This window comes from Neolamprologus multifasciatus, chromosome 11 (assembly GCF_963576455.1).
Source record: "Neolamprologus multifasciatus chromosome 11, fNeoMul1.2, whole genome shotgun sequence".
Classification (NCBI taxonomy): Eukaryota; Metazoa; Chordata; class Actinopteri; order Cichliformes; family Cichlidae; genus Neolamprologus; species Neolamprologus multifasciatus.
The window spans coordinates 17,166,338-17,191,717 of NC_140449.1; the positions used below are offsets into that span (position 1 = coordinate 17,166,338).

Consider the following 25,380-nt stretch of genomic DNA (forward strand, 5'->3'; position numbering starts at 1 on the left):
CAGGCTTCATTGTAGATTAGATATTATTAATCAGTTTCCGGTAGCACTGCACCAACAGAAGTTGCAGAATATGAGCAGAAATATACCATATATACACATATATACATACAGAGACATATATAAATGCAGAGTATATAATAGGGATAAATAGGAATAGGAATACCAGGGAATTGCACATTTCAACCATTGTGAATAGGAATGTAAGAATATCCTACAACCACTGAGGGTTTTTTTTAAACCAAGACTGAAATCTTTGATTTATTTTTTAATCAATATGTCCACTTTTCTTTGATGGCATACTTAATCTTTATCAGGCTCTTCAATGCTAGTGTTGCACAGCAGAAAGACAATCTTTCTTTGGTCAGAAAATATGTCTCTTAGGTTCTCTTGGCTAGAGATGGTGCATTTTTCTTTCTTTCTTCATAAAATGATCCAAAGGTCTTCTATTAGATTCATGTCAAGTGATTGGATCATAGTCTTTCAGTTCTTTTACATGTATGTCCAACCCTGTGAAATGTCTGGTGTTCATTTAATAACTGTCTGGAAATCACAGGTCTGCTTAATTTTGTTTCAATGACAATAGGTTTTCTAACTTCATCGCCAGAGTATTTGCTTTAGTTTCTAATTTTGAGGCTTTATTATTAGTTTAAGCCTGCAGTTATTGAGATACAAGACATTATATAGAACTGTAAATATTTTAAGTGTTAAATATTTTTATCAAGTAGGTAAATTTATGTGGGTTTCGTCACTTCTGGTGTGTGCTGTATAATGAAAAGGGAAAGCACCATTCTGTTTTTGTGCTGCTTCAATTTTTGAACTTCTGAACTCTCTCTTCAGGGGGATGTTGTCCCAGGCTGTTCATCCTCCTACAACAGAGCATGTTTATGCTCAGTGGCAGGAGAGAGAGGATCTTTCATCTAGAACTCCACTGGGACTCCTGCAGGAAGACAATGGACAAAGCTTGGATATAAAGGAAGAAGAGGCTCTTTCTCCAATGTCTAGGGAATCATCAAGCCTGAACCATTTTAAAAGCAGCAGACTCAAATTCAAAGGTGACGTATTTAGTTTATGAGAAAATGTTCTTTTTTTCTCTGTTTTTTCTCTTCCACTAAATATTTACTTTTGTGTGTTTACTTAGGAAAAAGAGGTCGGCTTTCAAAAGCTGATCTAGACACTGGATGGTCTAAAGATGATGAGAGACAGTGCTCTTTGTGTCAAAAATATGGAGACCTCAAATCGAATGTAAATAATTCCCAAAACATTAAAATTGAGTGGTTCACAGAAGAATGCAAACCCAATTCACTTATTTTTGTAAATTCTCCATTCTCTTTGATTAATTTCATGTTGGATTGTGTTGTTTCCTTTCTCAGGAAGCAGGCAGGTTACTGTATTTGGGCCAGAATGAATGGGCTCATGTTAACTGCTGCCTGTGGTCTGCAGAAGTTTTTGAAGAGGACAATGGCTCTCTGCTGCATGTACACAGCGCTGTCACAAGGGGGCGTTTGATGGTTAGTTGTTATCACCCTGATAAACTGAAAATTGCTTAAAATCTGTAGAGTTGAACCAGATCAGTCTTTGTCTTTTTATTGTAATTACGTTAACCCAAACTTTATTCTTCACTCTTCACTGTCATTAACCCCAATCATCTTCAGCGATGTGAACGTTGCAATCAGTCGGGTGCCACTGTGGGCTGCTGTCTGACATCTTGTCAAAGCAACTACCACTTCATGTGCGCTCGCTCCCGTCAGTGTGTCTTCCAGGATGATAAAAAGGTCTACTGCTATAAACACCGACATCTCATCAGCGGCAGGGTAAATTCTCCTCTCCCACCTCGCCTCTTTCAGGATTTAAACAAGTTTGAAGTACATTTTAAAAAATAAAAAGAATATTTTTATGAATTTAAACCCTAGTTTTAGTTATGTACCTTTGTTTTACAGATGATAACTGGTCAGGAATTTGAAGTAAACCGCAGAGTGTATGTTGATTTTGAGGGGATCAGTCTCCGCAGAAAGTTCTTGACTGGGTTGGAGCCAGACCTTATCAACGTGATGATCGGTAAGCTGTTTTGTTTTAGTTGATTGCTTGTTTGGGCCCTTAAAGGCGTTCATTAGAATCGGCTTTTGTTAAACTCAGAATTGGTCTCCACATTGTTACGGCACAGGTTCCCTGCAGATTGAAAATCTAGGTGTGCTGACAGAACTTTCAGCGAACAAAGGAAAATTGTTTCCTGTTGGTTTTCAGTGAGTTGTATTTTCTGCTTTTAACATTAATTATACTTGATAACACTTGATTATATAAAGAAATTATATTTGCAACATTGAATGAATTTCCCTCTTCCATAATAAGGTGTTCTCGGTGGTATTGGAGTACGGTTAACCCATTGCGGCGGTGCAAATACACATGTACTGTCCGAGAGGTCCGGCCAATTGTCCCAGAGAAGCCAGTTGAGGAGATGCCGAACCAAGGAGATAATCACACCATTGCTCACAGCCCCCGTCCAATACCTGGTGTGTTGATTTGTTTGTTTGTTTTGAGGGTTTTCTTTACTTCTGAAAACTAGATTGCCTTAACAAGTGATTTGCTGTATTCATAAATCATTTCTATCACTCTTCAGTATCAAAAGCTCAAGACACTTATATATCAGAGTGCCACCCCACAATGGAGGAAACCTCGATTCCAGGTATCCACCCAAAGTCAGATCACGGTGCAAGGCCAAAGATTCCCCAACCCAGGAGACCAGCTGGAGGAATGTCAAGACCTCTGCCTTCCCCAGGTATGATAGAAATTGTAACCTGTTCTTATTTAGAAACATAATAAATAAGCCATCACAGAATGTAAATATAACTGATTATTTCTGTTTTCCTCTTAGGAGTAGCCCAGCCCCACCACATACTGACCATTAGTGATCTAGAAGAGACTCGAGGAGTTCGTCGCCACGGCCCACACTCACAGACAACAGGTCTGCGCAGTCACAGGTCCCCCCCTCCTCTGGGTCCTGTAACTGGACCAGTCACTCTCCGCACTGGAAAAAATTCCCTCCCTACTTCCCCCTTGTTCCCACTTGGTGCAACAGACAGCCTGATAAATTCTACGTCATCCCGCCCAGTTGGAAGTAGAGGTTCTTCCTCTGTACGATCCTCTGGGAATACAGCCCACTGTAACTCGTTACTCTTTCCCCAGTCTCCCTGGCAGGAAGGTGCTGGAAATTTTCCCTCTCAAAGTCTACCCTTCTCTTCACCTGTACAACATTTACCCAGAAGTCGACTGTCGTTTGATCTAAGCCAGTCGGACTCAGTCGAGGTGCCACACAACTTCTTAGCTTCACCAGAGCCAGAGGATGTCTCTCCAGCAAATGGTACATCACCTCAGGAGGACTTGGACCAACAGAAAGATGAAGAAGAGTTTCCCTACAGTTCATTCCACAAGGACCCCAACTTGAGTCTGGGCCAAGAGATGCGGACAGAACTTGAAATTGAAGAAACCCTCTTAAATGAGGGGGTGGCAATGAATTGTGGGGGGCAAATAGTGGTGGAAGGTGATGATCAAGAGGAATTTTGGGGAGCAGCCCAAGAAGTACAGAAGAAGAAGACCCTTGTTGCCAGTTTGCCACGGTCTGCAGCCTCAGCCAGGGATGACCTGGGCAACACATCCTCAGATGAAGATATGGAGCACTATTTTGACTTCTCTCGCACAATAGTCAGCTGCCCGGGATCAAAAGATCACTCAAAGTCTCCATCCTCGCCTTCCTCTCGACCTATGGCTCAACTGGATGGGGTAGATGACGGCACAGAGAGTGATGCAAGTATAGCAACCAGTGATGATGCTCAAAAAGTTAACAGTCAAACTCAGATACAAGCCAAAAAACTAAATGATAAAAATCTTCCTGACTTTGAAACCACTAGCAGCACACAACCTCCCAAAGTATCATCTGATGATAAGCGAACGGATTCTTCTCCAGTCACGATTTCAGAAGCCACGAAAGATCCCGCTGATGGTTCAACCCAAGATGCACCTAAATCTTTTGGTACCAGTCAAAGCTCCGAAACCCCTTTAGTAAACCAAGAGCCCATGCTTTCTTCTCCAGTTGATAACATTCTGCCTAACCTAACTACAAATGTGCCTGAAATCCCATATTCAGAGGGGTTATTGCCAGGTTCCAGTTCAGGGTTGTCCTCTGAAACACCTCTTCTTCTTGAGAGATGTGACACTAACCCACAGTTCACCGAAATGCTTCCTGTGCTGCAAGACACACCACTTGAGACCCCCGAACCTTGTAAAGCCCTGAACTCATCACCTGACTGCAGCAGGTTTATATCACCAGCTGAGGGGGCTAGTGTGTTGATGAACGACTTAACATCTACTGCAACAGAGGCCCCAGTAGCAGGTTCTGCTGATAACAGTCAATGCTCTCTGTTGGGTCTTCTTCAGCCTTCCCCTTTAATGTCAACAGATGTACCAAACCCCTCTCAAGGACTAGTAGACCCTCTCCAGATGTATTCTTTGTCTACTTTCAGTCAGCCTCCCTTAACAAGTATTACATTGCAACCAGTGACCGCTGTACAAGAGTCAACAACTTTACCGTCCCTGGAACCTGCTAAACTGACAACTCTTAGTCCCGTTGGAGATATGACACAGACACTACTAAATGTCGTTCCTCAGAATGATCCAAGCATATCAGCTACTGTTTCTCTACCGGTGTATGCCACACAAACACAGCCACTAGGCTCTACAGCTGTCAGCATTGTTTCCTCCTCTGCAGCAATATCGCCTCTGTCTGGACTGTCAACACACTGTTCAGCTGCTCCCACACAGGTACAAACCACCTCAGCTCAGATGATCCTAAATGGTTACAGTTCTTCTGTCCAGAAGGAAGCTACAGCTGGCCATACAATCTCCATCAATTTCGCTACACCCAGGCCAACTATCGAACCTCAGCAACCAGTGGTACCCCAGGCATTACCGGGTCATGCCATTCTTACTGTGAAGGAGGTGGGAGGTCCAAATGTCGACCCTACACCACATGTACTACTGGTGAACCGCCTTGGGCAGATCTTTGTGAAAAACCCTGAAAGCAACACTTTCCAGCTGCCTACTCCCAACTCCCCATCCTACAACTGTGTCACTCAGATTGCTAGCCTTTTGCAGAGCAACGCACTGTCAGCCACACTAGCTGCAGCTGGTAATATGACTGCACCACCATCTGTGGCCAATGTGACGACAGTACCTCCTCCACTAGTCACGCCTGCAGTTCAGAATCCATCTGCTGTCACACAGCTGCTCACACACAAAAACAATGACACAATGGTAATGTCCAATGTGAAGAAATCAAGAAAAACTTCAAAAACACCAAAAGACGAAACTGCTCCAGATTCAAGAAAACCAAAGAAGAAGAAGGATTCCAACGCGTCAAAGAAATCTAAGTCCTCCAAGGCCTCAGGGCAGCCTGCTCTGCCATCCGAGAATCCTCCCATGAGTCCTGCTGAAAGTGCCCAAGCAATTATTAATCAAGCAATGGCAAGTAACTACACCCCCAAGTGGAGTGGGCTTCGAACAATGAGCCCTTCCTCACTAGTTTTGCCACCCGGCCTGTTAATTGAACCAGATCCTCCAGTGTCACCCCGCTCTCCATCACCACAACCTAAACCAGTTCCCCCACCCCGCCCTCGCACCCATGTTCGCATGAAAAGAGTGTCTTCACTTTCAGACCGCATCGTCACAAAGAAATCTAAAGTTGACTTCCTGCAACCAGAGCCCGTCATCGAGGATGAGGAGCGTTGCAAACCAGCTTTTCCAAGCATCTCCAGCAGGGCCTCAGGAGTCCGAATCAAGACCCCCACAGTGAAAGGAGTACTGAACTTGGACGAGTTAAAAGAGGAGCATCTAAGTGATTCTGATAGCTCAGGGTAAGTTTTTACCTATCTGAAGTCATTTTTTTTAGCTGCCCTGCTGGTTATTGTGTCAGTGATCATTTAGGCTGACAAAAGAAAGAAAAATTCACGTAGTCAAGCAATTGGTGGCTATTGGCTATTGGTGGTATTTTGCTATGTTTCCATTACTCAACGAATTGATGTCTTTCGATTTTTAAATACAGTCCACTTCAAAGAAGTTGGAACGTTGTGTAAAATGTAAATAAAACATTTCAGTGACTTTAAATTATTTTAAATTAAATTATTTCAGTCCATTGCTTAACTGAAAAAAGTACAAAGGAGTCATGAAATGTTCATTGTTTTACACAGGCTCATTCTGAATTCTTTGCCATCAGCATGTTTGAAATATCTGGGACAGCAGTGAGTTTATCACTGTGCCGCGTCACCTGTTCTTTGAAGTAGCGTTTGGAAACTGAGACCACATTGCTGTAGTTTTGAAAGTGAAATGTTTTCACAATCTTGCTTGATACCGTATTTCAGCAGCCCAAAGACAAAACCTACAAATCCTGTATACATTATGCAGTATTTTATTCAGCTTTAAAGGGTGCCTTCGTAGATGTGCAATTTACCCACGCAGTTGGTACTAATGAGACCTTGTACTATCTCAAATTATGGCTTTCATGGAGTTTGTGGATAAAAGGTCCGATGATTGTTCTTCTCCTTCATAGGAAAACAATGATTTTGTGTCAGAGAGCTTGAGAAACAAATATTTACGTATATGAAGTCATTTTTTTTTTTTTAAATAATTGTTTCCACTTGCTTTTCCCAGATCAGAGCCTTGGAGTTTCATGTCTGTGAGTGAACAAGGCAAACAGCAGGCCTGGGAACCAGTGGGACACAGCACACTGACTGACTGGAAGAAATATTCTGGTATTCTTGAGTTAAAACTGTATAATTTCACGAGTTTAAAAAAACCAGCCACATTTAATATATCACTGATTAATGAATGGTACCTTTTCGCTTCTGCGTCCTTTAAATGTGTTGAATTGTTTAAGAACAATGTGAAAAAGGAGCTGTACGGATTGTGTTTTGTTAGGCGCTGCTTCTGCCTCAGATGACGAACCACCTCCATCTGATGATGAGGGATGTCCAACGAATAGAGACCAGCCACACTTACGATTCGAGATAACCAGCGATGACGGCTTTAGTGTAGAGGCAGACACCATTGAAGGTAAGGCCAGTGTTACATTTTAAAAAATTTGCATTGTAATGTTCTCGCTCTTTATACTCATTGCTTTGAGCTAATCCCATCTAATTGTCAACTCTTCCTTCAGTGGCTTGGAAAGCCGTCACAGATGGGGTGCAGGAGGCTCGAGCGATTGCAAGGTTGAGGCCACTGACGTTTCAGTGGCTCAGCGGTCCCCGTATGCTGGGTCTGGTCCATGACGCATTAGTGTTCTTGCTGGAGCAGCTTGAAGGAGCTCCCCGTTGCCAGCGCCATAGTTTCCGTTTCTTCAAACAGTTCAGCCAGGAGGATGATCTACCCGTCAACCCCAGTGGCTGTGCCCGTTCGGAGCTTTACCTTAGGTATGTTTGCCCTTTTGCTTGTGTCTTGAGGCAGTACAACTCGGCTTGACTCACTTTCCATTACAGTTGAGCAGCACCAATGTGCGTGGGGTTGTTATAGCAACACACCCGGCCCTCCTGTGGCGTCATTTGTATGCAACACAAACGCTACAACAAAGATGGACGTCAAGGCGATGTAATTCCTGCTGCTCAGCCTGTGGCTTTTAATTAGACCACCATGGTGTTGTTTCTGTGCCATTTCCCTCAACGCCGGGTTTCAAAAATGGCGGTTTTGATTTTTGGAAGAAGAATCCAAACTCAGGGTACCAGTACTATCAATCTCAATTGACAGTACTGGTACTGTCACCTTGTGTAAAGCCACCCAGTGTAGGTACTAATGGAAAAGGGCTGTTGGATTCCTCCTGGAGAGAGTGAGTCAGAAATTTAACTCTTCTAGAACTAACAGCAGTTTATTTGCTCCAACAGGAAGTCTACATTTGATATGTTCAACTTCCTGGCTTCTCAGCACAGACAGCTTCCTGACATTGGGCCTTACGATGATGAGGAAGACGAGGTTCTTTTGAAGTCCACGAGGTCAGGCTTTAGTTTATATTTCCTGGATTGTAATGCCATTTTAGGACTTTCAAACCGCTTGTTCTCTGAAATATGTTGTGCAGCTTCATATTGAAACTGCACACCATTTTTTTTTCAAAACTAAAATATACTTTTTCATAAATATATTGACTATTGTCATTTTTTTTTAGTATGTTGCAAAACAGTGGTGTTGAAGTTTTGGGTCAATTAATTTCTGCTCCCTTTATCAGACGAGCCACCAGTTTGGAGTTGCCCATGGCCATGCGCTTCAGACATCTGAAAAAGACATCCAAGGAGGCAGTAGGAGTGTACAGGCGAGTTACATTTGCAATTCATCATTGCTACATGAAATAATAAAATGCATTGCTATACGATGCTTAAAATACTCAGTTGACAACATCATAGTTTTAAGGCTTTTGAAGTTCATAGCCTTAGCTGCAAAAGCCACAAATATTAAAAAAAAAAACACCTCAGAATTGGTTTCACTTCTTAATCTTAATGCCAGCATGGCATTTAAGTTCCTGTTGCACGTAATGAACTCAGAGCTCTAACTGTGTCATCTTCCATCTCTTTAAAACCAACACAGGATATGACTTGTCTCTTCTTGGAATCTTTTATCATTTTCACACTTTGGTTTGATTCCAAAGAATTGCCTATTTATAAGATTAACAGAGAAAACCAAAGCATTCCCTGTCAAGAGCAGCGTGAGTAGGAAGATTCAAAACTGAAAAAAGCATCCTTCAGTGATGTTCAATGAATATTCAGCATTGAAGTCCAGTTTGCTTTATTTTGTTCCAGTATGGATGACTCTTTAAAAAATTTCTGTTCAGTTTACCTGTCTAAGTTTAATATGTATGACTATTTCTTTACAGTGTAGTATAGAATTGTATCTGTGATCATGTTAATGGAAAAGCAAGTTGGAGAAAATACTTTAGCCTTTACCTCTACCAGAGGTTTCTGTATGTTAAAAATTAGTTTTTCTTTCCCCCTGTCACCAAGTGGGATTTCCTCTCTATTATTGTAGGGTCTTTTCCTTACAATATAAAGCTCTTACCATCCTGTGGTGATGAGAACCACATGACTTAAATGGCATTAGCTTTCATAAAACAAGGGTGATACATAGATAGTCATTTGAATGCAAGTAACAGCTCTTTGGCAGTAATGTGTCATTATTGCTAGCCAGACAACAGAGTCACACCAAACTATTATTCCACACAAATGAATCATAGTTAGCATACATGCACAACAATTCTGCTTTTGCTAACAGCTGTTCAAACATCTGTTTCATGTTAATCCTAGTGAGGCTGAAGAAAAAGCAGCCGTTGGGAAATGAAACAGTGCCTTGGCCAGACATTATGGAGACAGCCTGTTCAACGAGAACTTTTTTAAAAAAAACTACAAAAACATTCCCACTTTTTGTTTATAATTCGGCTGCATTTAACACTTTTTGCAAGTACTTCTGCAAGACATTGGCTGCGCTGTGACCTCACTCAATTTCTAAGAAAGAAGGTCTTGTTAAACAGAAAACTTTTTTTTCACTGCACAATACAGCTTTGTCACTCTGTAATGTCACTGCTACCCAGGAAGCACAAAAGGAGAAGTGGTGGGGGTGGGGGCAATCCTGAGAAAAGTGTCAAAATCTAGTGACAAAGAGCATGTAGGGTAGAGCAGGGCGATATGACCAAAAATATTTATCACGATATACATTAGAAAATTTGCGATAACGATAACATATCCTCAGCATAACCATGTATAATATTCACAAAACTTAAAAAGAGGTTATACACACACAATACGGTAATATTATGTTAAAGCACAGTACGTATCACTCCACGAGGCTCCTGACTATGATAGCCGTAATGCTCCAACAATCCATCAAGCGATGCGGATTCGTAGCTTAGCAAAGTTGTACTAAAACATTTGACAGATTTTCGAGCGCCGTGTAGCACATAAAATCGTTTCGAGGTCAGCAAACACAACCAGAATTCATACATAAGGCACACGGGATTATAAGGGGCACTGTTGATTTTTAGAAAAATCAAAGGATTGATTTTAAATGTGCCGTATTTTCCAAAAATATGGGATTTTTTTTGGAATCAAACAAAGTGTGGAAATGATAAGATTCCAAAGAGAGACAAGTCATATCCTGTGTTGATTTTAAAGAGACACACGATGAAACAATTAGATGTCTGAGTTCATCACATGCAACAGGAACTTGCCTCCGGTGCATTCACTGGAGTTTGAATTTGTGTGAATGTTAGATAGAAAGTACTTAAGTAGACAAAGCATAGAGAAAAGTGCTTGTAAGAATGTATGTGAATTGGTGAATGAGGCATATAATGTGCTTTGAGTGCTTAAGTAGAGTAGCAAAAGCTATATATAAGAGCTGGTCCATTTACCATTCATATTAAAATAAGACAAAAAAAACCCAATAATATGAAAAAAGATCAAAGTGGCTGAATTTGGGTATATATTTTGGGTATAGCCCTAGCTCCTGTGTTTACCATGTTAGTGCTTGTGTGCCAACATTCATGCAAAGGTAAAAGATTGGACACATTAAAGTTTGGCCTGTATCAGCAATATAATATACAAATGTGTTATTGTATAGATTTTTTAAATATCTTCCTATTGCTTTACAATCAGTTTTCATCTTGATAACACTTCCTGTAGGTCTGCTATCCACGGCCGTGGTCTTTTCTGCAAGAGGAACATTGAAGCGGGAGAGATGGTTATCGAATATGCGGGCATCGTCATTCGCTCCGTGCTCACTGATAAAAGGGAGAAGTACTATGATGGGAAGGTTTGTGCATCTTCATCATTGTCATTCTAGTTTTGGTCAGGTATTTCATAGCAACTGGCGGCTCATGCTGAGAGATTTCATGAAAAACACCGACAGGTTTCATTTCTGCTCCCTGCAGGGTATCGGTTGTTACATGTTCCGCATCGATGACTTCGACGTGGTGGATGCGACTATGCATGGCAACGCGGCGAGGTTTATCAACCACTCATGTGAACCTAACTGCTACTCTCGAGTGATTAACGTGGAAGGTCGGAAGCACATCGTCATCTTCGCTCTTAGGAAAATCTACAGGGGGGAGGAGCTTACCTACGACTACAAGTTCCCCATCGAAGACGCCAGCAACAAACTCAACTGTAACTGTGGGGCCCGGAGATGTCGTCGTTTCCTCAACTAAGAAATCTCTTGGATACAAAAAGGGGGAGGATCCTGTTTACTAGTAAGCCTTAAATTGTGGTGACACTGGATTGGGGCTTGAGAAGGCTGCGGTCAGTCTGCCCAGCAGGGGGATTAAGCCACTATGAGACTGGCCAGAAACATGGCTAGTGAGAAGTGAGGACATTTTTTGTTTTTTTGGGTTTGTTTGTTTTTTGGGGGGGTTTTTTTTGGGTTTTTTTGTTTGTTTGTTTTTTTTGGGGGGGGGGGGGGGGGGGGGGAGTCAAGCGGAAGAGGATGAGAACCAGCACAAAAACAAACTTTGCAGAGTTTCTTGCCTCGCAGTGTACTAAAAGCTATGGCTCCCCGAATAATGTAATTGCAGCTGTAATTAAATCAGAGGAAGTAGTTTTGGGTGTTCGTGACAACTGGAGATTTGTGGTGTGGGGAGTTTCTGGATTTGAGCAGATAACCTCAGATCAAGCCTTATCTGTCACATTACATTACAGCTCCATCCCTGTAGTTGTGAAGTCAGTTCTCAAGCCATACATCACCCAGACCTTTATTTGTACGATTCAGTACTTCTTATGTTAACTCTTTTCCTTTTTTTTCTTTTTTCTGTCTTTTTTGTGAATAACAGAAAATCAAAACAAAAACATGGTGCTAAGCTTTTTAAAAGCTTTGTCTTTAGTTGGACTATGATGTCTTGCGAATCAGGAATTGTTTAGCTCTTTCTTTACCCTGCTGAGATCTTAAATTTATGCACTCTTATAAGTCCTCCTGTTGTTATCTGTAAAATCTCACATTCAAAACCTGCTATTCATCACCCACTTTCTTCCTGTCTTGAGTGTAAAATTAGTGTCTGGTTTCAGAGCAGAAAAACAGTGTCATAGAAACGTCCTCTTGGTATTGTTTTTTTCTTTCTTTCTTTGGTTGTTTTTTTCATGTAAAGTGTATGTAGCAAAACACTACCCAAGCCAAAATTGAAGATTTCCTTCCTTTTTCTTTCTTTCTTTTTTTAAAAAATATATATATTTTAATACTCTCATGGCAGATGCTCATCGTTACCTATTGCAATAAGACTTTGCTGCCCTGCAGTTGCACATAATTACCCATCAAACATCCAAATTATCTTCATCTTCGTGAAATCTTCTGCAGTTTCTCTTAATCAGGGAGGGCACTGGTGTAAGGCATTGCTACTGAGCATGTACATTGAGCTCCTGCACCGCGATGGTCGAGAAGACTGTGTAGGTGCGGGACTTTTCTAGCTATTGCTGCCTTTAAAATAATGATTGTTGTAAGTGGATGTTCAGTGGTGTCATTGGTGAGGCTAATTGAATTCACACACTGTTCAAATTGGTAGTTATATTTATTCATGTTTTGATTTCTATTTTAAATGGTTAAAGGTTGTGCTTTGTACAAATTGGTGGCGGTCTAGTGAACCCCCCCCTTTCCCTTTCCCTTTCCCATATGTATGCTTTGTTTACACATCATGTCCTTTGTTTCACTAACTTACTTGAATTTTTTTTCTCTCTTTGGGGCAGTTGTGGTGTGCGATTAAGCCTTTATGACAGATTGTTCTGAAGCAGGTATTTTTAAAGAATCTTTATTTTATTTTATTTTACTTTTATTTTTTTATGTAGATTACTGATGGTCTTAGAATCAGCCACAGGAGTAAAGTGAGCACTGTTTGCCTACTCAAGCCCATAATTATGTTTTCCAAAATTATGTCATGTTTTGTCTTTTATCACCCACCCCTCCCCCCACCTTGCATGTCCAATCACTGGGATGGAGCCCAGATTAACTTGTGTCAATCACCTAGCTGATAACAAGAGCAGAGTCACTCCCAACTCCTTGCAAGGATTCTACCTCAGCTGTTTAGACAGATGTTTGGGAATACTGATGCAAAAAGAGAGGATGATGATTTAAAAAATAGCTTGGTTTTAATATCCAGGTGTGTGTGTGTGCGTGTGTGTGTGTGTGTGTGTGTGTGTGTGTGTGTGTGTGTGTGTGTGTGTGTGTGTGTATGTATTTGGAAATGTTTGTCATTTGTATGTATGTGTGCGTGCGTGCGTGCGTGCGTGCCATGAAGGATGCAAGGCACTAGTCAAAACCTGAAGTTATCATGACCATCTCGCCCAGAATCTGTTAAGAAAGCTGTATGTTCTATATACACATATATATAAATATACATATAAATATATATATAGTAGGGTTATTTTAACGTAAGTGTAAAAGACATCAAAATGAGAAAATATGTGCTCTTTAAATTTACGTCTTTGTTACCATGTACAAATAAACCCTGAGTTTGTAAATATTTGTATACATATTTCTAAACCTGTTTAATTTTTCTATGCACTTTTTTTATTTATAATGTTATTTGCTTAATAAAGATGTTAAGATGTTTGATGAAATAACGGGTTTTATTTGTATAGGTCAATAGTATTATAAAGGCAACAACAATGGGAAACAGATTAACATAAAAAAAAAACATTACTCATTTGTTCTGTTTTGACAAGAATACTGTCGCGGTAAAATGTGATGGTGAGGAAAAACAGGAACTGTGGAATTTTGGTTGAGTTCACTGGAGGAAAAGGCATTTCGTTAGCTGGATGGGTAAAGATAAAGCCTGGCTAAAATTCTGATTCTGTGCTTTGTCCTTCGTGCACGTATTAAGCAGTTTATATGGGATACAGCAGTTGAGGTTAAATGTTTTCCAGGAGGTAGGTAATAATACATTAATTATTCAAACGTAATAACAAATGAAGCTGCAAATATGGAAGAAGCTATTTAATTTTTTATGGAATGCTTGACTTCCCCCGTCATCAACTTGGACGCATAATGCATGCCTTTTATCGCTCCCCTTCTCTCCGTGCTCGTAGCAGCTTTTTTGGGAGTCGGGCTAAACAGTCGCTACACTTCAGTCTTATTTGTTTTAAGTTTTGCGAGAGCAGCTATGGCGTCATTACGCTCCATGTGTTTGAGCAGTTTAGCCAGGTGCCCTACAGTCCAGTCGGGGTTTTTGCAGGTCACCCCCTCCAGCACAGCTTTTAGGGGGCTTTTGCTGTCCTTCATAGAATAGGTGTAAGTAATCCAGGTGGAGGGGAAGGCGCAGTGCGACGCCAGATGTTTTGTGCTCTTTCTTACGTGGCTCTCTGGATCCAGCAAAATCACCAGCTCTTCCAAAACATCCAAGTTGTCCAGCACGGTCTGTAGAGGTGCAGACAGGATGTCTGCACCTGAATTTTGAAAGGGGAAAAAGAGCATCAATGAATGATGTCAGTAGGTTAATGAAACAGACTTTCATTCGTCAACAGGAACACAAAATGGCAGTTTCCGCCCACTTTTATCCCTCACTAGACAGTGGTTTGGATAGGCGTTGTATATTTTGAGATAACATTAAGTTCGACTCACAAAGTATGTCCTCTACGTCACTGCCATTAGATGAACCGGTCAGGGGGGCGAATCCGTCATTTATATATGAGGGTTGCCTGCAAAAAGCCTTTGCTGTTTACATAAAGCAGAGGAGAGAGAGTATCAGAATCATATTCACCAGCTTGAAGCTAGAGGGTATTTTAAAGTTATTTTAAAATAACCCTACTATATTGGTTGTAAAATTACATTCTGTAACATTTTATGGCAATTTCTCTTTATAAACCCAGTGGTCAGCTTTTATGTCGTTTCTTAAGTTCCTAAGACCTTGATGTGTGCACACTTGTTTATCTTCGATCGTCTAGTTTCGGTATACATACCTCTTTTCCGTTTGAGACCAAACACATAAGCAGACAAGGCAGCGATCACAATGGAAATTAAAATGGCTAATGGTACTGCCCCTGCAGACACAGGAAAAAGTCAAGGTTACATTTAAATGTAACTGTCAAGAAAGGTGTCTCAGGTGTACAGTGAAGTGCACGCGTAACTTACAGGCTGCCCCTGACACATTGTGAGGACGTGATGGTGGTGGGGTTGGTGTCAAGTTAGGTCCTTGATATGCCAGAGTCTGGAATGAAAAGAGAGTGGATGTTTTGGCTGTTGCTGATGAGGAAGAAACTCCTTAGCTCTCAACAAATATCTTCTGTTGCTTCTTTCTGTTGTGTTTTATATTTTTAGTACCACTACTGCCACAGACAGGCAACCCCTATATATTTATTTATTACTGGTAAAATAAATAAATAAATAAATAAACCCAACTATTTTATAAGGATTAAAAAACATTTTAATCTGATTAATTCTTAGATTTGATAAAGTTTACGAGTCGGTTCATTTCTTTTTTTCTAAAAATAAAGAAGAATGAGAAGAAGAAGCGCACAGGCTTCATTTATAATCGATGAATTTATCATTCATTATTTATAGTTTACCGTTGATCCACTGCTGATAGCAGATGTTGGTGGTTTCTGTGAAGTGAAAAAGAAGTTGAGGTAGTAATGGCCATTTGAATACCCATTTACACTAAATGCAAAAAGCCTACTCACTGTGACAGGAAAATCTGTTGTCGGGATTCTGCAGAAAAACAGAAAAGGGGGTGGGGAGGAATGAAAGTCTGTAGATAAAACAGCGAGAATTTAAAGAGGAAAGCGCTCTTATTGTGGCTGCTTATTAAGCCGTAAAAGAGATAGTGAAACACACACACACACACACTTTGATGAAAATCCCCTGCGGTTAAGAGAGACCATCACATCCCCTCAGCTGTTTACCTGTTTCTCACGGTGATGTGCTTGTTGTCTTACCTTTGCGTAACAGGCACCTTGCCGCAAACGGTGTCAGCTGTTGTGTTGCAAGGTCTCTCAGTCTGAAACCCAAGCTGACACGTGCTACAGGGTTCGCAGTGGAAGCTGCTGCCATTGTTAAAAGTGTTTGTCTTGCACGGTTTTATTGTTGGCTCGTGTCGCCCTCCGTCATCATCACGCCCACAGTTGGGGGTAATTTCATGACCTACATGAATAATATAATATAATATAATATAATATAATATAATATAATATAATATAATATAATATAATATAATATAATATAATATAATATAATATAATATAATATAATATAATATAATATAATATAATATTTGACCTACCTGGCTTTATAGGGGTATTCGAACACGGGATGCATTTTCGTTGCGCCGGATCCCAGAAGGTTGTTAGATCGTGGCATCTTAGTGAGTGTGAAGTGTTACTCATCGTTACTGAACTGAGCTTTAGAGCAAAGATTCTGTCTCTATAACAGCCCCATAGCACCACCCCTTCTTCTACATAAGTGCGGTTAGAGTTCCGTAGTACATGTCATCGTTTCTTCTTTCTCGCTGACCCAAATGTTCTGATATGCTTTTGTTTGTTTGTTCTTTTAATGAAAGCTGGTCAAATGTTAGACCAGTTTAATATGCAAGCAAGGGACAAATCATACAAACTATTTCGGAGCGAAATCGAAATATTTAAACTCACTCCGTTATTGGGCTATAAAGTGACGGTGTAGAGTTTAAAATGCCCTTACCCTTTACTGAGGCAAAGTAAAGGTAGGGGAGTTGTTTTCTTAGGGGGTCGCCTGTCTGCGTGTTTGCTTTGGAACCGATATCACGGATGCGCCTCCCTTCCTTCCTTTCGTGAGACAAAGCAGGTGGTGCACTAATCTGACAGGAGTACTCTGGCCAGGGATGAGTCAGTGGGGAAAAAAAGACTGACTTTTCAAAAAAAAAAAAAAAAAAAAAAAAATTTTAAGGAATTTTTTATACAAGGTCAGATGACTTTCACAACTGCTGACAGCCAAATGACTACCTTTTTGTGTTGCAATGGTAAGTGACTTGTCAATGGTAACTCACTTGACGTGTAACTCACTTGTGTGAGTAAAGGCTGGAGTGTGAGAAAAAGTAGAATAGAAAGGATGTATAGAATTTGCACGTTTTTTGGTTATCCATTTTTAAAAGCTAAACTTCACTTATCACGTCAACATTTACCTATAGCAACCACCTACTAATGGGCTAACATGACATATTTATAGTGTTTATGCACCACTGATGCCCTTTAAAAAGCATCGTATCGTTTTAACTTCATTTCCAGTGTTGGGACTAACGCGTTATTAAGTAACGCGTTACAGTAACTACGTTATTATTGTGGTAACGAGCACGGTAACTAGTTATTATGCCAAAATCAGGAACGCGTTAGTCGTTACTGGGATTTAGATAGGGTCGTTACTCGTTACTTCGTGTGGTGGCTATCGCGGAGCTTCCACAGATTCTGTAACATTAGCAAGTGGTGGAGGCAGCAGGTGGAGGAGGGAAAGGGGACGCAGAAGGAAAAGAGACCCGAGGCGGCCGCCGGTCCAAGTGTGAACTGAACTTCAGGTAAGAAGTTATGACCTGCAGGCTATCCGAGTCAGATATAAACCAAGTATAGGTGAAGTTTATTTTCGTTATTCTGACTTTTTCCGTACTGCGTACTAGCTAGCATGACGGAGTTTCTATACAGCTGGGTGGGTGCTGATGTTGAAATTTATTTTGTTCATAAGTTATTAGAGTTGCCAACCGTCCCGTCTGGTATTCAGAGAAAATATTACGCGTTTCTTATTGAGGTGAAAAGGAACAGTTTGTCCCGTAATTCAGCTACAATGAAAAAGACACAAAGCTGGAGTTATTCTGTCTTTACGCTGCACAGCTGCCTCTTCTTCTTTCATTCTCCCCCCTCCCTCTCCCGTTTCTACTTCAATCATGAAAACTGATCAATGATCAGCTGATCGGCTCTCTTGTTTGTTTATCGCCCACTTTGCGCCAGAAAGAGAAAACCAGCCGATGTTGCGTTAAACAACAGCAGCACGTTTAAGCTTGATCAGCTGTTGTTAGTATTTAATATTACTTTCTAGTATCAGCTGATGTTTGCTGGAGCCACAGCTGCAAAAAAGCTGCTGGTCATGATATCGGTTTGGATATGTGGTGAGAGGGAAACATGAAGATGAAACCAGGAGATGTCCTTACTGAATCATCAGAGCTGAACAGGTGATGGAGAAACACGTTTACCTTTTAGGTGACATGAATGAGTTGAAGGGAAGTTATGAACTGTTTCTGAGAGACAAATAACACCAGGATCCTTTTTTTATGTAGCTGACAGCTGGTAACTGTGCAGGTGCGGATCTAGCAAAGTTTTGCCAGGGGGGCCAGGTAGGGCATTAACAGGGAGAGGTGGGCACAAGGAAATACTTTTCTTTCTTATTCTCATTTAAAATGTCTAGCTTTTAATAAATAATTATCTGAATCTTACAACAAACGATTGATAGATTGATACATATATACCATCAAGACAGTGAACATCACTGTCAGAACAGCGTTTGTTTTCATTCAAAGGCTTTATGATTTTTCCTATAATGGCGGGCCGGTCTCTAGTCAAAATGCCCGGGCCAATTTTTTGTCCCAGTCCAGCCCTGTATGCAGCTCATCTGCAGTCTGGTGTTAACTACATCTTCCTATTCAGAAGGCAGAATTTCTGAGTTCTGAGTACAATCAAAGCACCACGACTGCAGTTTTTGTGTTGGATGTAAAAAGCCCACATGACGCTGTGACGTAGGCTAGAATCATGGCAGCAGTCAATGATGGTCCAGGCGTGGGATTTCTCTCGTGGAAATATGCACATTATCTTTTCCTTTCTATTGGTAGGTGGCACAGTGCACTTGTGGCAAGTAAGCAAGCTAGAAGACTGGCAAAGTTACGGAAGCAACACATTAACAAGAGAATTCTGAGTAAAACCAAAGTTACTTTCCCTAGTAACTAGTTACTTTGAAAGTAACGAGTAACTTGAAGTAACTGAGTTACTTTTGGTAGAAGTAACTAGTAATGTAACTAAGTTACTAATTTAAAGTAACTTACCCAACACTGTTCATTTCACATACGGGATAAAAAAAAAGATCCTCTGTAAGGATTACGTAGATATTACCATCACTTTTTTCACCTGGTAACTTAATATATATATATTAAGTTATACATAAAGGAGGTCATATAGGCCTATATGACCTCGGCACATTTCCAAACTTTCTGTGGCGTTAGTCATTTTTAGATTTTTAGCCTTTTTAAGATTATTTGAACTATGCCTCGGGTCACATAACCTTAGTACTCTGTCCTTTCTATATAAGACAGTAGCTCAGTCCACTGTACCCTACTCTGCAGAAGGCTGAGACAGCATGATTAGGCTTAGTCCAGCTTACCTAGCTAATGCTTTCTGTTTGAGTGTGTTTTGCTCGTCAGTGTCCCTTTTTTTCTTCTTTAGAAACATTGCTTTAAAGGGAAATGCTTTGAATCTGGCCGCCACAGAGCGACCCAGAGAATAGCTCATTCTGGAAGTAAGCACTGGATTAATTTACTCTGTGAGTCATCCAGAAATACCTCGGAATTTTATTGCCAGTCACGATGGTGCTAGCAAGAATAATAGTGTTAACTCTATTATTGCATGTTTAAAAGTTCAAACCCTGTTGAAAATCTGGTCTTTTGTTCTAGTATTTACAATCAATGGGAATACTTTGCACTCGATCACAATTCTCTGCTGCAAGTGTTTTTTGCTTTTGGATTTCTTTGATGTGATCTACTGGAAGAAAAGACTATAATCTGAAGAGGACATGCTGTCCTGGCTCCAAGTTAACATAAATTAGTAGGGTAGCCATGGGACCTCCCACAACCACCCAGGATGAGACGAGGGGACGGCGAACATCTATGCCCTGTCAACCGAAATCTGTCATGGTTGTCCATTCCACACCTTCGGGGGATGAGGTTAGGTGCAAGAGTTATTCAATAAATGTAAGACAGTGAGTTTTGTTTTCCAAACTTTCCCCCCCCAAATGTCTTTGTAAAGTCAAACCTGAAAGTTTTGTGATAAAAAAGTCTTACAAGTTGGTCACGCACAGTCTTTTCCTGTCTGCCCTTGTGTGATAATATTATGAATGTGACATTTTTCAGAGCACTTTGATGAATTTTAGTATGACGATGTTTTCAGTTTATTTCTGAAGAACAAAATAGTCTTTGACCAATCAACCGTATTCTTATTTTGACTAAGTCCTGATGTGGCCTTTCCAGTGATGTCTCATGTGTTTGGGTGGTCTCTTTTAGCCCCAGTGAGGCAGGGAATCACAAAAGTTAGTCAAACTGAATGTTTTTTCTCAGTTCTCAGGAGACTATATTTACATTATCCCTGTACTTGTGGGCTGTATTACGAAGTACTGATTTTATAGGGTGATTCATATTTTGATTTCCAAAAAAAAGGACACTTGGCCCAGTCATGAAGAACTTTAATAATACTGTTTGCTTAAAGAAAACATTAACATATTTAAACAATGCCTTCTCTGTGCGGTTAATGAATGGTAAAATAAAAAATGTCATGTAAGCTTTTAGTCAACAAAAGTCACTAAAAGCTAAGTCAACAATTTCAAAAAAAAAGTTTGGTCCCCCAAGATTTACCATGTAGCTGCTTTTCCTCCTGCGTTTTTCCCACCATTCAGCCATGACCTAATTTAGCCTCAGTGAAGCTGGAGTCTATCCCAGTGAACTGAAATGACCTTCATGAATTTGCAAGCACACTAAAAATGCACTTTTCTTTCCCCTTCCAGCCAGATACAGACATGACGCTCCCTCTCCCAGACATCATGCCAGGGACTTTTTCTGACCTCACAACAGCAAGGCAACGCCACAAAAGCACAACAGACTTTCCTCACCAAGGCAACATTTCTTTGCTTCCCTCTTATACTCATTGTCTAATAGATAGAGAACAAGACCTCTTGCGTCGTTGCTCACTCAGGGAGACCAAGAGTCTTTCACGCTACCCTCGCCATGCCCTCAGCGTGCCTGAAATCGGCTGCATTAGTCCACTTCATGTCATTACCCACAGTCCGCTCCACAGCACGCCGCTCTCACCGGCAAAAAGCAACATATCCAACCCTGCTAGAGAGATGGAGAAGCTTGCAAAGGCCAGGAGTAAACTTCTAGAGAGTGAAACTAACCAAACCCCTACCATCGCTCCAGAAACAAGAGAACAACTTCGCTATGTCGCCAAAGATGGAAAGTGCCGAGTCAACCTTTGTCATTGCCATTTCCTGTCTGATATCTTTACTTCTTTTGTGGACCTCCAGTACAGATGGTTCTTATTTGTCTTCGTGATGTGCTACATTGTCACCTGGTTTTTCTTTGCTGTGCTCTACTTCTTGAATGCTTTCTTTAGAGGTGACCTAGAAAAGGAGAAGCCACTCACCACCCCTGAAGAAAACCTCATAGACCGCGCACCCTGCTATTTGGGTGTAGATGATTTTATCTCTGCTCTTCTTTTCTCAGTGGAGACACAGCGCACCATTGGTTATGGATCACGCACCGTGTCTCCCAGCTGCCATGAGGGTGTGGTGCTGGTCATGACGCAATGCATTGTTGGGTCCATGATAGATGCTCTCATGGTGGGCTGCATGTTTGTTAAAATATCCCGACCCAAGAAGCGAGCGGAGACACTTCTTTTCAGTCGCACGTGTGTCATTGCTAACCGGGATGACCAGCTCTGCTTGATGTTCCGCCTGGGAGACCTCAGAGAAAGTCACATGGTGGACGCAAAGGTTCGTGCAAAGTTAATCAAGTCCCGGCAAACAGCAGAGGGAGAGTTCTTGCCTCTCGAGCAGACAGAGATTAACCTTGGTTATGAAACTGGCTCAGACCGACTTTTCCTGGTGGAGCCTCAAGTCATTCAGCACAATATTGACTGCGACAGTCCGCTGTGGGAGCTGGGTCCAGAGCAACTCAGAAGACAGCAGTTTGAGATCATTGTTATTTTAGAAGGAATTGTTGAGGCCACAGGTGAGTAATTGACAATAGCAGCAGTCAAAAAGAAACACATCCAGTTTATTAATAAAAAACAACAACAAAAAAACTACTTGTACCTCCAAAAGTCTCATTTTAATATAAAACAACTGCAAAAAAATTTACTTTGACTTTTTTTTTTAGAATAAGATGGGGTTTTTTGCAAGAATGTCATAGGAGGTGAGAGAAAGCATGTTCAGTGAGCGGAAGCATGGGATTTCCACATAAAAGCTGTGCAAGTACAGAGAAATGATCAAAACTCCATCCAGAGCAACCCTCTCAATCTGAGGCTGCAGTGCTAACCATTTGCCCCTGCACTGCCAGTTAGTAGCCTCATTAATAATAGTTTTCAGGAATTAGGAAACTGGGATGCAGTATTCTCTCAGTCATTGATTTTTTTTCCCTTCACTGTAGGGCTACAGAAGAAGGATTTTTTTGTGGGCCAGACATTTAATGATTGCCAAAAAACCACACCTGAAAAAATCCCCCACCACTGTTTCTGCAAGAGGGCTTGGTAAAATTCTGTAATACTTTAACTCGACTATAACTAAGGTTTATGCTAATTATTTACAACTGTTGACTACACCCAACCCCATGGTTCTCATGCAGTCATTACAGTTCAGTTTTATACCCCTGCGATTCTGCAGACACAGCTTAGAATGTTGCTGCAGAAACTTCAGGGGACCGTGTGGGGGTTATTTGCGGTAGTGTTCGTTTCATCCTCCTCTGGAAGTTAAACACTTGCAGATGTTTCTTATTCTTTGTTTACTGTTTCTCCACAAAAATGTCCTTGGTGCTGGCTGCACAGTTGTTATTAAATGTGGATAATCAGGTCAAGTAGATAAATGTTGTAATGTTTAAAGAACTCTTCATTCGGGTCATGGTTTGCTGTGTATAAATAGTTAAGAGTTAGTAAGTATTAAGAAGGTTTATTTATAGGTTAAAAGGTTTTTAAAAAAGCAATTTCCAATGAAACAGCAACAACAAGCTTCCCGTTATTTAATTTTGTTGTTGTTTTTTTGAAACCCATTTTTTTCTTCTTAATTTTAGACTTTGTCCACCGTTGTGGAAAAAAAAGCAAAATAACAAACCAAAAACCCAAACTTCTGATACTGATTTTTTTTGACGTGGTTCCTAAAGATTCTAGATAGTTTTCTTGCAGCAAATTATGGCCTTGTGGTTTGTTTCATACATTCTTCAGCAACTGTGAAAAAGAAAGTGCATGCTCTTTTTACATGCTAGTCCATAATAAAAATCAATCAATTAAGACGAATAACAACAGACACATATCACATGGTATCATGTCATTGTTTATTTAATAAAAACTGAAGCAAAATCTAGAAGCAGTGTGTGAAAAATTGAAGCTAGGACTGCAGGTACGTGTTTAAACACAGCTCTTGCAGAGCTCAAGCACAACATTTCAAACATGTTAAGGTCCAGACAAAATAAGTTGTATAGTGAAGGGCCACTGCAATACTGTGGGGTTTTTTTTCTATTCTGTTTCAGATTTGGCTGCTGGGCTTAACATCCTGATCCTCTTGCATTACCTAATATGGGTGAAGCTTTAGCTGTCAGACAGCTGGTACTATATTTTTCACCCACTGCTTCTGCATTTTGGCTCATTTTTTGTCACATAAATAATGACACACTGCAATAAATCATCATATTTTCCTTTATTCTGGAAGGAATAGACCATTTTTTTTATTATAATGTGTCAAACCTTAGACTTGAAAGAAAGTGTGCTTTCTTTTTCACATGACTGTACAGTAGGTATTCAAACCTTTCAGTGATGCTATCTTTGCAAGATAGCATCAAGTTCAAATAGAAACTGTTCTTCCAGCTAAAGTGTTTCCAATCTCAGTTTAAAAGAAAATATAATTTCTTATGGTGAAACTCTTTAGGAACAACAAACAAGCTAAATAATTTGTACATAGATATTTCTAGTAAAATCAAAACCTTCCTTTCCCCCCCAATACTTTTGCTGTTGAAATTGTTAATGTCAATGTCAAAATAAAGCTCAAGAATAAAAAAAAAAAAAAAAAAATGATTGCAAAAAAAAAAATAAAAAATCAGTATCGCTCATCTAAATTTGGCCAGTTGATACTTTTAATGACAAGTTCCTACTTTCTTATTTTGGTAAGCCCGAATGTGTGTGGATTCAAACACACCAGAGACATCTTGTGGCAAATGATGCGTACTTCAGTTTAAGACGGTGATTTCACTTCACTTCAAAACTAACAGGCACTTCCATGTCATTATTTTAAACACAGGGATGATGTGCCAAGCCAAAACATCCTATATTGAAACAGAGATTGAGTGGGGCGCTCGCTTTGAACCATGCATGACGCTGGAGAAGGGCTCATTCAGAGTGGACCTGCGTCGGTTCTACACCACCTACAAGGTACCACTACCTAACTGCAGTGCCAGCCAGGCACACCAGCTAATGGCTCTGGCTGACTGCAAAGTCCAAAACCACAGAACCAGCCAAAACTGGGAAAGCTGGGCAGAGGGAATGACCGAAGAAGACAAAGACAAGCAACCATCTCATGGAGGATTCACTATTGCTAACATTCAGGAGGAGAGAGCATCAGAAGGCAATGAAAGTGAAGAGGGTACCGAAAAAAGCACGCCATAAGACATTTTAACCTTTTTAAAGCTGAATTGGTCATAAACAGTTTCTCAGTATGAAGCTTTTTTTGTGTGTGTGTGTTTTTTTTTTAAAATGATACCAGCATTTCACTGTAGAAGAAGGGCAGGTGTAAATATACATAATAAATATTTTGAATTGGCTATTTGCTAAACTTTGTCCCAAAGTATTGTTGGCACTCAGGTCCAGCTTTAAACTATAGCAATACACATATAATTTCACAGCATAAATGCTTGCAGATTTACTATTCTTAGTAAAGTTGAAGCAACAGTAGATTCTTGATTTTAGTTGTTACCGAAATGTCTTTTTTCCTCATCTATGGCATGTCCAAAACAAACCTGCGTTTAATCTCATGCTAAATTAAACTAAATAAACAGTAGCACTGTATTTCAGCATTGCAATGTTGTGTTAATCACTCCCTGTGGTTTTGGAGGAAAGGGCAAGAGCAGACCAATGTTCCCTCTAATTTTTCATGTGTCTGAGCGAACACACAAACTCCCTGAGTGGTCCCTTGGACCACTGTGAGCAAAATTAGACGTGTGCACTGCGGTCACGCCAGCATCGAATCCATCCAAGTTACATGGTTTATTAAAATTACAGCATTTACATTTATGTTAGACTACTTTTAATTAACTGCTTTAGCCCACTTACAATGAAAATTTAAAAAAAAAATCTTGTTCATAACCTGTGTAGTATGTTAACACTATTGTAAGTAAAAATAACTTGAACTCCAATT

At 40.4% G+C, this 25,380-nt stretch overlaps 3 protein-coding genes across 8 annotated transcripts in view; 2 read left to right on the forward strand and 1 right to left on the reverse strand.

Annotated features, from left to right (window-relative positions):
* The window catches only part of kmt2bb (lysine (K)-specific methyltransferase 2Bb), a 29,810-nt gene extending 16,084 nt beyond the window's left edge, over window positions 1-13,726 (forward strand). For both annotated transcript variants that reach the window (XM_085178215.1, XM_085178216.1), the window contains exons 21-36: window positions 838-1,052; window positions 1,139-1,242; window positions 1,371-1,508; window positions 1,653-1,811; window positions 1,938-2,055; window positions 2,162-2,240; window positions 2,347-2,507; window positions 2,615-2,773; window positions 2,870-5,903; window positions 6,697-6,797; window positions 6,964-7,098; window positions 7,202-7,454; window positions 7,920-8,027; window positions 8,258-8,341; window positions 10,698-10,827; window positions 10,946-13,726. In XM_085178215.1, the coding sequence (XP_085034341.1) occupies window positions 838-1,052; window positions 1,139-1,242; window positions 1,371-1,508; window positions 1,653-1,811; window positions 1,938-2,055; window positions 2,162-2,240; window positions 2,347-2,507; window positions 2,615-2,773; window positions 2,870-5,903; window positions 6,697-6,797; window positions 6,964-7,098; window positions 7,202-7,454; window positions 7,920-8,027; window positions 8,258-8,341; window positions 10,698-10,827; window positions 10,946-11,221 (5,254 nt within the window). In that variant the 3' untranslated portion in view covers window positions 11,222-13,726. The remainder of the gene's footprint in view (window positions 1-837; window positions 1,053-1,138; window positions 1,243-1,370; window positions 1,509-1,652; window positions 1,812-1,937; window positions 2,056-2,161; window positions 2,241-2,346; window positions 2,508-2,614; window positions 2,774-2,869; window positions 5,904-6,696; window positions 6,798-6,963; window positions 7,099-7,201; window positions 7,455-7,919; window positions 8,028-8,257; window positions 8,342-10,697; window positions 10,828-10,945) is intronic.
* igflr1 (IGF-like family receptor 1) lies at window positions 11,468-16,538 on the reverse strand. 3 transcript variants are annotated; one of them, XM_085178240.1, is made up of 8 exons: window positions 16,271-16,526; window positions 15,927-16,131; window positions 15,672-15,699; window positions 15,558-15,593; window positions 15,124-15,199; window positions 14,952-15,032; window positions 14,614-14,706; window positions 11,468-14,438 (listed from the first exon to the last, which is right to left on the reverse strand). In XM_085178240.1, exons 1-8 carry the CDS (start codon window positions 16,371-16,373, stop codon window positions 14,113-14,115), a joined length of 948 nt encoding a protein of 315 aa, XP_085034366.1. In that variant the 5' UTR covers window positions 16,374-16,526; the 3' UTR covers window positions 11,468-14,112. The 3 variants fall into 3 exon arrangements, with proteins under 3 accessions (XP_085034366.1, XP_085034365.1, XP_085034368.1); XM_085178239.1 differs by having other exon boundaries at window positions 15,558-15,699; window positions 16,271-16,538; XM_085178242.1 differs by lacking the exon at window positions 15,558-15,593 and having other exon boundaries at window positions 16,271-16,534.
* Window positions 16,539-16,882: 344 nt separating this feature from the next.
* Window positions 16,883-25,378, forward strand: kcnj20 (potassium inwardly rectifying channel subfamily J member 20). 3 transcript variants are annotated; one of them, XM_085178237.1, is made up of 3 exons: window positions 16,883-16,981; window positions 20,770-21,994; window positions 24,268-25,378. In XM_085178237.1, the coding sequence occupies exons 1-3, from the start codon at window positions 16,979-16,981 to the stop codon at window positions 24,630-24,632; spliced, it is 1,593 nt and encodes a 530-aa protein (XP_085034363.1). In that variant the 5' UTR covers window positions 16,883-16,978; the 3' UTR covers window positions 24,633-25,378. The 3 variants fall into 3 exon arrangements, with proteins under 3 accessions (XP_085034363.1, XP_085034361.1, XP_085034360.1); XM_085178235.1 differs by lacking the exon at window positions 16,883-16,981 and adding an exon at window positions 19,083-19,936; XM_085178234.1 differs by lacking the exon at window positions 16,883-16,981 and adding an exon at window positions 19,086-19,963.
* Window positions 25,379-25,380: the final 2 nt, after the last annotated feature.

What these genes read in the sequence shown, in the direction of transcription:
- kcnj20 (XM_085178234.1), top strand. Translation starts at nt 19,829, where the DNA reads ATGGGACCTCCCACAACCACCCAGGATGAGACGAGGGGACGGCGAACA. An exon ending in GCAAGAGTTATTCAATAAAT is followed by an intron (nt 19,964 to 20,769) that starts GTAAGACAGTGA and finishes TTCCCCTTCCAG; the next exon opens with CCAGATACAGACATGACGCT. An exon ending in AGGAATTGTTGAGGCCACAG is followed by an intron (nt 21,995 to 24,267) that starts GTGAGTAATTGA and finishes TTTTAAACACAG; the next exon opens with GGATGATGTGCCAAGCCAAA.
- igflr1 (XM_085178239.1), bottom strand. Translation starts at nt 16,373, where the DNA reads ATGAGTAACACTTCACACTCACTAAGATGCCACGATCTAACAACCTTC. An exon ending in AAGGTGCCTGTTACGCAAAG is followed by an intron (nt 15,700 to 15,926) that starts GTAAGACAACAA and finishes GTTTTTCTGCAG; the next exon opens with AATCCCGACAACAGATTTTC. An exon ending in CTATCAGCAGTGGATCAACG is followed by an intron (nt 15,200 to 15,557) that starts GTAAACTATAAA and finishes TTTTCATTCCAG; the next exon opens with ACTCTGGCATATCAAGGACC.